We start from the raw sequence: 12,941 nt of genomic DNA, 5'->3' as shown, positions 1-12,941 counted from the left end.
GAATTACAGTTGTCTCAATTCCATCTTGAACTGCAAGAACATTGCCGAAAAGAGTGATGATTTCATGCTGACAAAGAGTGTCAATATATCTACGTGTTAAGATAGCAACATTTGATTGCTTACATTCTAAAGGATCACGTTTCATGTAAGGTCATCAATCGAGGACCATGTTATGTGTGTAATTTTTCATGGAACAATCTTATGTAAATGACCTTGGTAATGGATCTCCAGTACTAAGCAAATGTGTTTCTTCATACGTTTTGAAAGACATTGAAGAAATATTGGTACTGGAAATGCATTGTCCTGTATTTTATATGTAGGTATTTGATGTAAAAATCATGCACATTTACTTGGTGAATTTATGACTTGTATCAAAGGAGACATCAATATTGTAACGTGTGATTCAATTGTGTTTCATTCATATGCAGCCTCTTAACATTATCAAAGGAGGCCACGATCCATGCCTCTAATGTTATACTATGAAGATATTATTAACTCAAACTAAACCTCTGGGTTTCCTTTCTATGTCCGGAATAGGCAAATGAGCAGGAAGCAGAAAGAATGATAATGATTCACCCATGGACAAAATGTTCACTTGATTAATATTTGATGCTATGGTACATTACCGAAAAGAAAGAGAAGACCGTGGTGCTGCCGCTTGGATGGCCGTCTTATAACGATGCTACCTCCATCACAGTTTGAAGAGAATCAACCCTTAGTTTTAATCTGGCTAAATGAGTTTATTTAGATAGCACATGCCAAACATGGTATTGGTTCATGACACCAAAATGTATCATCATTTTTGTACATTTCCAACAAAGAATCAACCATAGTCAACACATATTTTGCAAACGCCAGAGTAACATCAAACCACGTAATGTAAATTAAGTTTGAAACCTATCTAAATCAGCCAATTCTCATCTCAGCCGGACTCCTACCCGAGTACCCCACACCGAAAAAGGACATTCTTAGTTTGCAGATTTTGATCGCTCTTGGTGCCAGTTTCTCATATTGCTCTTCCATAGTATCAAAGTGAAAAACAGTTTGGCAGACCTTGAAATTTTCCAATTATAGCTCTTCAGATGCAATTCTCATGGCCATGTTCTTCAATCTCCATGCACCCTTATGCCGTGGATAAAGTACTACACAAAAACAAAACGTGCTGTAAAAGAAATCTTTTAATGTAAAAAAATTATCATGATCTTGATCTTGACAGTGGTTTGTTCAAGTGAAGGATGTAACTCCACCTGAAAGATGGGGAGCAATGTCACTGGCTAAATATTTCCACAATCTAATAAGCCATCTTGTTATTTCTATATGTCAAATTGTCAATAGGAACCAGAGAAAGCTCAAATGGCACCCAACAAGCATTCCAGATGAAACACCAGCAATCAGTCCCCGGGATCCCAGATGCTTCATTCCCTGTGAAGTGAGGGCACGCAACTGGGCCATGGGCACAGGTGTATCTGTTTGCAAAGTTAACATCTTTAACAGATAATATAAATTTATCATATGAAAAGAAAGTTAACAGCAATTCAAGATTAGTGCAGTAAGTGTAATATGACCTAAGAGTGGAATACATACCCCGACATCATCTATAGAATATGTACTTGAGTTCCACAAGCAGTAAGCCAGCTGCCAGTAGCATTGATCTTCGAGGGAGGGATGAGCACATGAAAAGGTCTCATATTACCTTAGACATATTTATTATGTGCAATAGCATCAATATCTGCCGGATTAACTTCCACGAGGGTTTCACCCTTTTCCCAAGTCATTAATCTGAGAATGGAGTAAATATCTCTGCCTGTATGTTGTTGCAGCTGTTCTCCTGTAAAGCTGTATACATGATTTTTTATCTCGATCCAACTACATCCAACAACATTCTTCACTACTTTCCTATTCATGGCTTTCTTCACCCGAACTGCATCCTCCCATTGGCCCCTCATCTCATAGACACGACCCATTACCACGTAAGGTAGAGATAACTGCGGCTCCAACTCCATCAGTCTCACTGCTACTTTCGCAGCAAGCCTCACATCTCCATGAAATGTGCATGCCTGAAGTAAAGATTCCCAAATCGTCGAACTTGGTTCATAAGGCAGCATTTCAGTAATTTCCATTGCTTCATAGAGCCTACCACCTTGACACAAGAGTTCTACAAGGCAAGCATAATGCTCATAGCAGGGTCTAACACCATAATATTCCTCCATTTTCGAAAATATAACAATTCCTTCATCAACAAAACCTCCATAGCTACAAGATCGTAGAACTCCTGTTAGTGATATTTGATCTGGCAGTGGACCTTTTCTATGTAGTTCTTTAAAAGTGTCTACAGCATTAAGTAATTTCCCATTCAGAGTCAAACCCATAATCATGGTATTCCAAGATATCAGATCTGGCGAGGTCATGCTTGCAAAAATTCTTATTGCATAATCGATTAACCCAAGTGTTGCATACATTTGAATAAGTGAGCTACAAACAATACAATCAATATCAAAACCTGTCTTAACCACCAAAGAATGAATTTGAGTTCCTTGCACCACCACTTGCATCCCACAAATGGAGGCCAGAATACTGCTAAGGGTAAATTCTGTAGGCCTAATATCTTTCCTCAGCATTAGTATGAGCAGTTGAATAGCACTCTCACCAATGTCATGAGACATATAGCTTGAAATCATAGCATTGCAAACTGCAGAATCGAGTCTTCCAAGTTCTTTGAAGAGCTGAATTGAATGCTCCAATCTGTTGCATTTCGAGAAGAGGTCAATAATGGCACTCGAGATAATGGAATTGCAAAGAAAGCCAACCTTGATACAGAAGGCAAAAACTTGCTTACCCTTTTCCAGGTTTTTCAAATTCGTACAGCAAGTGATAACTGCAGAACATGTGAACTCATCGGGTAAATACCCAAAGTATCTCATCGAAGAAACCTGATCAAGTCCTAATTCACCAAACCCAGCTTTACAAAATCCAATGATCAATGAATTCCAAGAGATCAAGTCCAAATATTCCATACTCATAAACACACCAACGGCATAGCCAATTAGACCCACCTTACCATACATATGGATTAAAGAATTCCCTAGAACCACGTTCGACCTGATTAAACCACTCCTAATCATCTGACCATGAAGCTCCTTGCCCAAGAGGACATCATCAAACACCAAAGACACAACAATTGAGTAAGTATACCCACTTGGCTTCACTCCCACATACAACATTTCCCGGAATCTCTCCCACACACAATCACTACGTTCACACGAGGCGTACCACGAAATCATAGAATTCCAACTAACAACATCTCGTTCAGGCATCTTTTGAAACAAAACTTGACCCATATCCCCGCGTCCACAATTCAACAACCCTTTCAAGCAAACATTCCATGATATAGTATTCTTAATTTTTATGTCATCAAATGCTTTAAGAATGTCATCAACGGACCCACTCCGAGTATAAAGTTCAAGGCAACGATTACCAAAAAATGTGTGAGAATTAAACCCAACTTTTATCAATTGCCCATGTACTATTTTGGTGTAATTCACAGACTTCTTCAGTGAGAGGCAATATTCAATTAAGCTAGAGTAAAAAGTCAGTGTTCTGGGAATGCAAAGTATTTGCTTTACCAAAGGGTACATACAAAACCCCTCTCTTCAATTCGATTAAAGACCCCCCAAATCTTAACAAATTTGAAATCGGAAAAAGAAAATGAGGGATTTACCTAGGACATAGAAAGAGACAGAGCGAGCTAGTGACTATGGAATTCGATTTCTGGAAAACTTTGATCTTCAAATCATCAGAGACGCCTTCTTTGCCGTTGTGTTTGCTGAGGAGTGGGGAAGAAGATACAGAGGATACAGTGATTTTTTTTTTTTTCCTTTTTTTTTTGGCAATATTAGGGGAGAGTTTTCGAGTGGGATATGGAAAATTGAAAATAGGAGGGTTTGCAATAAATTTTTTTGTTTGCAAATGAGCCATAATCGCAATTTGGATTATACACCCGGATGCACAGTGCTCATCGTGCACCCTGTTGAACATTTATTGAAAATCTAATGAACATGGAGAATGATTTCAATGTACATGTACTAGTGAAATATTTAAACTATATGTTCTATGGATTTGAACTATATGTTCATTAGCTATATGTTCTTTGGGTATGAATAATATGTTCTTTGTATTTGAACTATATGTTCATTTAAAAACGGGGTGCACAATGAGCATTGTGCACCCGGGTGCATAAACCATAATGGCGGGGATGAGAAATAGATCACAGTATCATCTGGAATTAGGAGGAAAACTCTAACCAACTGAGTTATCTCCCACTCTCAGCCACAAGAGCAATATGCAAATGAGAAAGAAAATTTTGATTCACAAGTAATTCGTATGATTTTAGATGTGGACCCAACATAATTTGAGATGAATATCACCTGTCGGTAGTGACAAAAAAAATTAAGTTAGGTAGTTGTTTAATTGTTTTATCCAAACAAGTAAACACTTATTTAGTAGTTGTACACATTAATTGTTATGGGTATTTCCTGATCGGGATATTCCATAAACTTCACCATCTTAAGTGTATTTGATATTTTTAAGGTTCGACAAGTTGGGCATGGGGCAGTGTGGTCTCAATACTTATACGAGAGGTGATTGATGACGACGACTTGCGGTGTGTTTATATATAACTTTTTTGTTGGTGATGAAATTGGTGACGTTCGGGTTGAGGTGGTGGCGAAGAGGTGGGTGGTCAAAATGGTGGTCGAGGAGGTAGGTAAGGAAGGGGATAGGCAAAAGGTCGATATCATTATTATACCATTAGGTTGACCGCGAGTAATATATGACAATTTTTAGCAATCGATTGTAGCGAGTAATATAGGACAATCTTTAGCAACTGATTGTAGCAAGTAATATAGGGAGGTGCAATAGGTACATTCTTTAGCAACCAATTGTAGTGAGTAATATAAAGCAGACGTTCTTAGTGGCGGTTTGGTTCGCTTAGGTAGTAACTTTCCACAGGAGTTTCATTTTATGGAAAGTTAATTCCCTTGTTAACTTCTTGTGAAATAGCTTGATGATTTTTGGTCGAATTTTGACATTTGTACTTTACGGGAATTGACATTAATTGTAACTTACCAAGAAAAGGACATGTAAACCACTTCCATGTCCCATGGAAATTTCAACTTCTCATATAACCATTTCATGTTAGACAAACACCTTGTCATATATTCCGTATACTATTCGTATGACGTGCGAAGTCACACTTGCTCCTCTATTTACTTACAACCAACACAACCCCAAAGACTAGGAATCGATCTTTATGAAATGACTAAAGTACCCACCTATGCTCTACTAGGCTACATCGATTTCATGAGTTTGGAGAAATGAAAACCGATAAACAACAACCATCACAAATTCTTTTTTACAAGTGGTGTACAATAAATTGTTAGGTTATGATACATATGACAAAAACATAAATCATGCGGAAAACCTTAATGCCAGGAAACATATTATTTACACATAATCATTCAGCATAATTCAGATGCATACACTTTGTAGCGTGCCCTCCCTAGCTGCGCCCGAACCGAACAAGAACAAGTCTTTAGGACTCCAAGTGTCGTCCCTCCGTAGATAGTCCACAGCACGTCCGGATCCGCCTTAAGGTTGACCAACTAGAATCGCCCTTAAGGTTCTAAGAATTTCGGCTAATATGGGTTGCAAGTGTTTGGCTGATTTTGTTCCAAAATTTTACCTTTGAATACTTCAATTGTGTGTGTAAATATGTGACCCTAGGCACCTATTTATAGAGTTTATGGAAAGGAATTATAATCCTATTAGAATACAAATTTATTTAATTATAATCCTACTAGGACTCTAATTAAATAAACTTTATCTATTAGGATTAGATTTAATCATATGACGAATCTCGGTAGCCTTCGGATTTCGAGTAACAACACGAGTGGCACAATGCACCGCACGCAGGCCTTACGGCCCACGCACAGCGCAAGGCCCACTCGTCGCTGCCCCTTGCTCCGCATGCGCGCCCAAGGCTTCGGCTGGGCCTGGCTTTTGCGCTGGGCCTGGTCGAGGCTTGGCGTGTGTTTGTGCTTTGGCTTGCTGGGCGATGGCCCGGCTTCGTGCTGGGCCTTCGTCTGGCAGGCCTCCTCCGATGCTAATTCGTACGATACGCTTCCGATTAAATTCTCGATTCCGGAATTCATTTCCGATACGAACAATATTTAACATTTCCGATTCCGGAATAAATTTCTGTTTCGAACAAATATTTAATATTTCCGTTTCCGGAAAATTTCCGTTTCGAACAAATATTTAATATTTCCGTTTCCGGAATTATTTTCCGACTTCGATAATATTTCCGATTCTGACAATATTTCCGTTTCCGGCAATATTTCCGATTCCGGAAATATTTCCATTTCCAATAATATTTTCCGATACGTACCATGTTTCCGTTTCCGGCAACATCTACGACTTGGATAATATTTATATTTCCGATACGATCCATATTTCCGTTTCCGGCAATATCATCTTTTCCGGAGTATTCATTTGCTTGCTTTTGACGATCTCATCTCCCACTGAAACCAAGATCCGTCGATTCCGAATATCCATAGATGGAGTATTTAATGCCATTAAATACTTGATCCGTTTACGTACTATTTGTGTGACCCTACGGGTTCATTCAAGAGTAAGCTGTGGATTAATATCATTAATTCCACTTGAACTGAAGCGGCCTCTAGCTAGGCATTCATCTCACTTGATCTCACTGAATTTATTAACTTGTTAATTAATACTGAACCGCATTTATTAGACTTAACATTAAATGCATACTTGGACCAAGGGCATTATTTCCTTCATAAATATTGTAAATCGAAGTAAAAATTAACTCAAAATGCTTACAAGTTACCCTTATATATATAGTAAAAGTTATCTATTTTTTTAGTGATAGTTTTTTTTTAAAAAAAAAATATCTCTTAAAAATCACTAATAATGTAAAAAATTAATCAATTAGCGCTTTAAAATGTTTATCTATCAACATTATTTTAATAACATAAAAGTTCATCAAAACATATTAAAAGTTATAAAAATTAGGTAAAAGTTACACAAACAGGATAAAAGTTTTTTTAAAGGTAAAATTAATTCATTAATAAGATAGTCATACGACATCTACAAATGAAATCAAAACTAACAAATACAGAACAATTTGGATCAAATGAAATTCTAATCCGGCAAAACCACGATCGTTGTGGATGAGATCTGACAATGATGGATACTCTCTTTTACATCGTTGTTTGATACAACCTTCAACGAGTGAGTCTTTCAATCTGCTGTAGTTTTGAGATTGAATTAAATTCGATTCAATTGATTGTAGACGTAGAACCGACATCTGTTGTAACACCATACAAATCTTTATCAATAAATAATTTTTTTTATGAAATTAAACCATACCCTCATACTCTCACAAGAAGAGAGATAAAAACTCAATAAATCGGTAGATAAAACTCAATAAGGAGAATGAAGTTCTTATTCTAAACATGAGATCAAAAACTAAAAACAAAAAAAAAGGCTTAACATTAACTTAATGGTTGGAGCCTTGGAGGTAGCACCTACAAAATTAGGAATTTAAAGGAGGAAAAGAGAGAAGAGAGAGAAAAAAAAAAAAAAAGGAGCTAAAGTCTTATAAACAAGATAAATGTTATCCTGCTCCTCCTCTTTTTTCTCTCCCTTTTCTCTCTTCCTCTTTTAAAACCCTAATTTTCTAGGGGCTACCACCAACCATTAGGTTGATGGTAAGCCCTATTTTTCTTGTTTTTCATAGCTTTTGATTTCATATTCGGAATAAAAACTCCATTCTCTCCCTATTTGAGAGCTTTTTTACCCATTTATTGGGTTATCTGTACCCATTTATTAGGTTTTATCTCTCTCCCTATGAGAGTTTGGGGCCATGAAGATTTGTGCGGGGTTACAACATATGTCATTCTCACGTCTACAATCAATTGAATCATATTTAATTCAATACCAAAACTACAACAGATCACAGACCCCCTCGTTGAAGGCTGTATCAAACAGCGATGTGAAAGAGGGTCGTATGACTATTTTATCAATGAACTAATTTTTACAAACTTTTGTATAAGGCGGTCTTACAGGAAAGACCGCATTGATGGCACATGAAATGCCACGTAGTCGTGCTGACGTCAACAATTATATACCCACTTTATTTTCAGATTTCAAACCCTAATTCATTTTTATCTCTCTCCTAAACTCTGCCCCCCCCCCCCCCCTCTCTCTCTCTCCTAACCCTCTGTGTTAGAATCCAACCTTCCTTTACTTGTATTTCTCCTTTCTATTGCTTTCTAGGATCTTTCTAATAGTTTTCTAGGCTTTAGGAAGAATTATTATGTTACTGTAATTCCAGTGTTCACTGGACAGATTTAGCTAATTCAAAATAAACCTCTATGAGGGGTATGAACCAATACCTCTCATCAGAAGTTGCCTTTGCTTAATTCATGTGTTGTTGCTAGCCTTTATAGATATTGTGTTGTCGCATGCTTTTAAGATTTCCAAGACCCATCAAAATCCCTTGCAAAACAGATACACTCTCGTCGTCGGTCCCGCTTGTGCCTGCTGTGCGCACACAAGCGCCCCGATCGACCCTCGACTCTCGCTCTTGTCGCCAATAGGCAAGAGTGCCCATTCTAAAGCAGACGTCCGCTCGTGCCCCAAGCCTTGAGATTCACTTTCCGCACAAGGCTTGCGCCCTTGCCGCCCCATAGGCAAGAGCGCGCCGCACGGATCCGGTGTCAAAACACTCGGACCGTGACAGTTGGTATCAGAGCCAAGGTTCAAACCTAGGCATCGAGAGACCCAAGCAAGCAATTTGAGATGGAAACGATCGAAGAAAGACTAGCCTGGCTAGAAGGCAAGTCTGAGAGCTGGACCCGACTCGAGGAAATTGTGATTGGCCAAGCCAAAGAGATAGAAAGACTCGAGGGTGCGGTCGATGAGCTCATGCAAGAGAAAGAAGCGCTTCAGGAATAACTCAACTTTGTCCAGAAGCAAGCTGAAGATGCCCAAGACAAATGCGCGACACTGATGCGCGCTGCAAGGACTGACTCGAATGGAGGTGGTGCGATGAAGATCAAACCTCCAAAGCCTCGAGACTATAGTGGGGCTAGAGACTCAAAGGAAGTTGATAACTTCCTCTTCGACATGGAGCAGTATTTCAGAATTTGTCAACTGAGTGACAATCTAAAGGTGGATACCGCGACCATGCACTTGTCGGATGATGCGAAGCTGTGGTGGCGCACCAAGCACGCCGACATCGAAGAAGGGAAAGTAAAGATAGACACCTGGGAAGAGTTCAAGAAGGAACTCAAAGATCAATTCTATCCCGAGAACACCGAGTTTGTTGCAAGAATGAAGCTACAGGAGATCCGCCACAAGGGCTCCATACGCGACTATGTGAAGGAATACTCGGCCTGCATGTTGGACATCCGAGACATGAATGAGAAAGATCGGTTGTTCAACTTTGTTCACGGGCTGCAAGAATGGGCGCAGCGTGAAGTATTGAGGGCGAAAGTGGACACGCTTTCAGCCGCTATGACTGCTGCAGAGCGATTGATGGACTACTCCGCGGGAAGGGGTCATCGCTCGGAAGAAGGAACAAGGGGGACGCCTACAAGCTCGGAGGGCCCGACTCCAAGCTCACCCAAGAGTGCGAGAAGTGACTCAAGGGTGTCGTCCAGCTCAGTCGGGGGATTCAAGAAAGGAAATGGGGGAGGAGATTCACAGAAATCCTGGTCATCACCTTCCGTATCAACAAAGGAATCCAAGATCAGCACGCCCTCGGGAAACATCAGTAGACTCAACTGTTTGCTATGTCGAGGCCCACACAAATGGTGGGAGTGCAAACACAAAGGGGAGATCGACACCCTACAGAGGAAGTTGTCGGCCATGTCCGTGGAGGGAACCCCAAAAAAGACAGAAGAAGAAGCATGCCATGAGGACGAAGAACCCCGCAGAATGAGTTCCGTCTACATGATGTATGCAATGGGGAAAGAGGGCCCGAAGACAAGAGAGGAACCCACAAACATGATGTACGTGGACCTCGTGGTAAATGGGAGGAATGCTCGAGCCATGGTAGACACCGGCGCCTCTCACAACTTTGTGACCGAAGCAGAAGCCCGAAGATTGGGGTTAGTGCTCAAGAAAGGAGGCGGTAGCATGAAATCCGTCAACTCTAAAGCCAAGCCGATCCTCGGTGTGGCAGAACAGGTGGAAGCAAAGTTGGGAGACTGGGAAGGAAAAATGAACTTCACTGCCGTCAACATGGACGACTTCAACCTTGTGCTTGGATTGGAGTTCCTCCGCACCAGCAAAGCAGTTGTAATGCCTCACTTGAATTCTTTGCTTGTAGCAGGTGGACAAACTTGTCTAGTTCGAAGTACAGGTACTCCCACAAAGACAAAAGAGAAGGGCCGATTCCTTTCGGCAATGCGAGTGATGGAGCCACTCAGAAAGGCGACATCTCAGATACCCCCTCGCATCAGAAACAAGAGACAAGATGTAAGCTCAAGCCAAGCCGCTCCGAGCCAGAAACCAAAAACAAGGAAGACTTGGATTCACAAGGCTCACCAGCCTATCAAGACACAACAAGATTCAAGAAGACTCCAACAACCGCCATCGACCAACGGCGCAGAGAAGACTACAGAGTTTAGAATATGAGCTTTTTCTTTCATCTTTTGTAACTCTTGTAAGTCGACGAGGGCGTCGACAGCTTAAGTGGGGGAGGATGTTAGAATCCAACCTTCCTTTACTTGTATTTCTCCTTTCTATTGCTTTCTAGGATCTTTCTAATAGTTTTCTAGGCTTTAGGAAGAATTATTATGTTACTGTAATTCCAGTGTTCACTGGGCAGATTTAGCTAATTCAAAATAAACCTCTATGAGGGGTATGAACCAATACCTCTCATCAGAAGTTGCCTTTGCTTAATTCATGTGTTGTTGCTAGCCTTTATAGATATTGTGTTGTCGCATGCTTTTAAGCTTTCCAAGACCCATCAAAATCCCTTGCAAAACAGATACACTCTCGTCGTCGGTCCCGCTTGTGCCTGTTGTGCGCACACAAGCGCCCCGATCGACCCTCGACTCTCGCTCTTGTCGCCAATAGGCAAGAGTGCCCATTCTAAAGCAGACGTCCGCTCGTGCCCCAAGCCTTGAGATTCACTTTCCGCACAAGGCTTGCGCCCTTGCCGCCCCATAGGCAAGAGCGCGCCGCACGGATCCGGTGTCAAAACACTCGGACCGTGACACTCTGCCTCTCTCTCCTCTCCGATCTCTTCTCCTCCGCCGGCGTAGGTTCGAGAACAACCGACGGTGTTACCTAATCTCAAATTAGGTAATTATTCCATCTCTCTCCTCCCTCCTTCAATTCGTTTAGGTTTTTGAATTTTCAATTGTTTTAGGTTTTTGAATTTTCAATTGTTTTAGGTTTTTGATTTTTCAATTCTTATGAAGAATCGGAGGTTTCAGTGATGGGGGAGGGAGAATCAGAGTTATAGACGAGGCGGAGGAGGATATCGGCGGTGGAAGCATTGTTGAAGTATTTTTATGGCTGCCGCGGGAAGTTAGGGTTCAGGCGAGAGGTTAGGTTTCCGAAGACGAATTTCGGTGGCCGGCGAGCAGCGACAGAAGGAGAAGAGCTGCGAAGGAAGGAGCACAGGTGGCGAGGAAAAAGCAAGATCGGCGGTGGAGATTGAGAGCCGCCGATCTGTTGAGTGCTTGTTGGAGGCGAGGCGGAGGCGAGAGGAGACTGATTTTCGCTGCCGCGAAAAGTTAGGCTTGACGACGGTGGTGGTGGTCGTTGTCGGTGGTGGTGGCCGTTGTCACTCCTCTACTCTGCTGGTGCCGTTATCGGTGGTGGTGGCCCGTTGTGTTTCACAGCCGCGAGGAGAGGAAGCGATGGCTGTTGCTGGGTGCAAAAATAGCAAAGAAATACAATTTAATTTCCAAATTTGTATTGTAAATGTAAATAATTTTATTCATTTATATTAGTTAGGGTTAGATTGGTTTTAGTTGTGAATAATTTCATTTTAGTTACATTTTTGGTATATCTAGTTAAGAGTATTTTCGTTTTAGTTTAAAATAATTTCGTACTAGTTTGAAATAATTAGTTCGGAATTTTGATGTTTTAGTTAAGATTTTTTAAGTTTTAGTTACGATTTTCTTGGTTTTATTTAAGGTTCTTTGAGTTTTAGTTACGTACTTTTTAGTTTCAATTCAGGGCTTTAGTTATAATTTTATGGGGTTTAGTTACGATTTTAGGGGTTTTAGTATAGATTTTTAACTAATAAGTTAAGCAATGTTACAAATTAAAGCAATATAACCTTTAGTTAAGCAATATAACCAATTAGTTAAGCACGAGAACCAATTAGTGAAGCATGGTAATCAATTAGTGAAGCGTCGGAACCAGTTAGTTATGCACTGGAACTAATTAGTTAACCATCGAAATCAATTAGTTAAGTCTAAAAATCAATTAGTTATGCAACGAAACCAATTGTTTAAGCGCTGAACCAATTAGTTAAGCATAGGAACTCATTAGTTAAGATTTTATGAGTTTTAGTTAATAATAAGTTTGTTTAAAAATAATAACTATTCAACTCATAAGTTTAACTACTTGTCTTTATATCTTAACTATTTTGTTATTCAAGTAGTTATGATTTTATGACTTTTAGTTATGTTTTACACTAGTTAGTTAGTACTAAAAAAATAAATTAAAAGATATAATTTTCGAAGAAAAAAGATGTCGAAAATAAATCTTAAGCGTTATATTGAATTAGTTAAGTTTAAAGTCGAATTAGTTAAGCCAGAAGTCCAATTAGTTAAGCTAAAAGGCCAATTAGTTAAGGCCGGAAAAAAAATTTGGAAAAAAATTTTGAAAAA

At 39.9% G+C, this 12,941-nt stretch overlaps 1 protein-coding gene across 3 annotated transcripts; it reads right to left on the bottom strand.

Annotated features, from left to right (window-relative positions):
* Positions 1-579: 579 nt before the first annotated feature.
* Positions 580-3,942, bottom strand: LOC110805739 (pentatricopeptide repeat-containing protein At1g43980, mitochondrial). 3 transcript variants are annotated; one of them, XM_022011365.2, is made up of 3 exons: positions 1,585-3,941; positions 1,248-1,466; positions 580-1,142 (listed from the first exon to the last, which is right to left on the bottom strand). In XM_022011365.2, the coding sequence occupies exon 1, from the start codon at positions 3,633-3,635 to the stop codon at positions 1,695-1,697; it is 1,941 nt and encodes a 646-aa protein (XP_021867057.1). In that variant the 5' UTR covers positions 3,636-3,941; the 3' UTR covers positions 580-1,142; positions 1,248-1,466; positions 1,585-1,694. The 3 variants fall into 3 exon arrangements, with proteins under 3 accessions (XP_021867057.1, XP_021867058.1, XP_021867056.1); XM_022011366.2 differs by lacking the exon at positions 1,248-1,466 and having other exon boundaries at positions 1,585-3,942; XM_022011364.2 differs by having other exon boundaries at positions 580-1,466.
* Between the last annotated feature and the right edge of the window lie 8,999 nt (positions 3,943-12,941).

Source organism: Spinacia oleracea, chromosome 2, assembly GCF_020520425.1.
Source record: "Spinacia oleracea cultivar Varoflay chromosome 2, BTI_SOV_V1, whole genome shotgun sequence".
In the NCBI taxonomy this organism is placed as follows: Eukaryota; Viridiplantae; Streptophyta; class Magnoliopsida; order Caryophyllales; family Amaranthaceae; genus Spinacia; species Spinacia oleracea.
Note: the sequence above shows the minus strand (reverse complement) of the source record. Positions and strands in the feature narration are given on the sequence as shown.

Coding starts and splice junctions, on each gene's coding strand:
- LOC110805739 (XM_022011366.2), bottom strand. CDS start 3,635: ATGTACCCTTTGGTAAAGCAAATACTTTGCATTCCCAGAACACTGACT.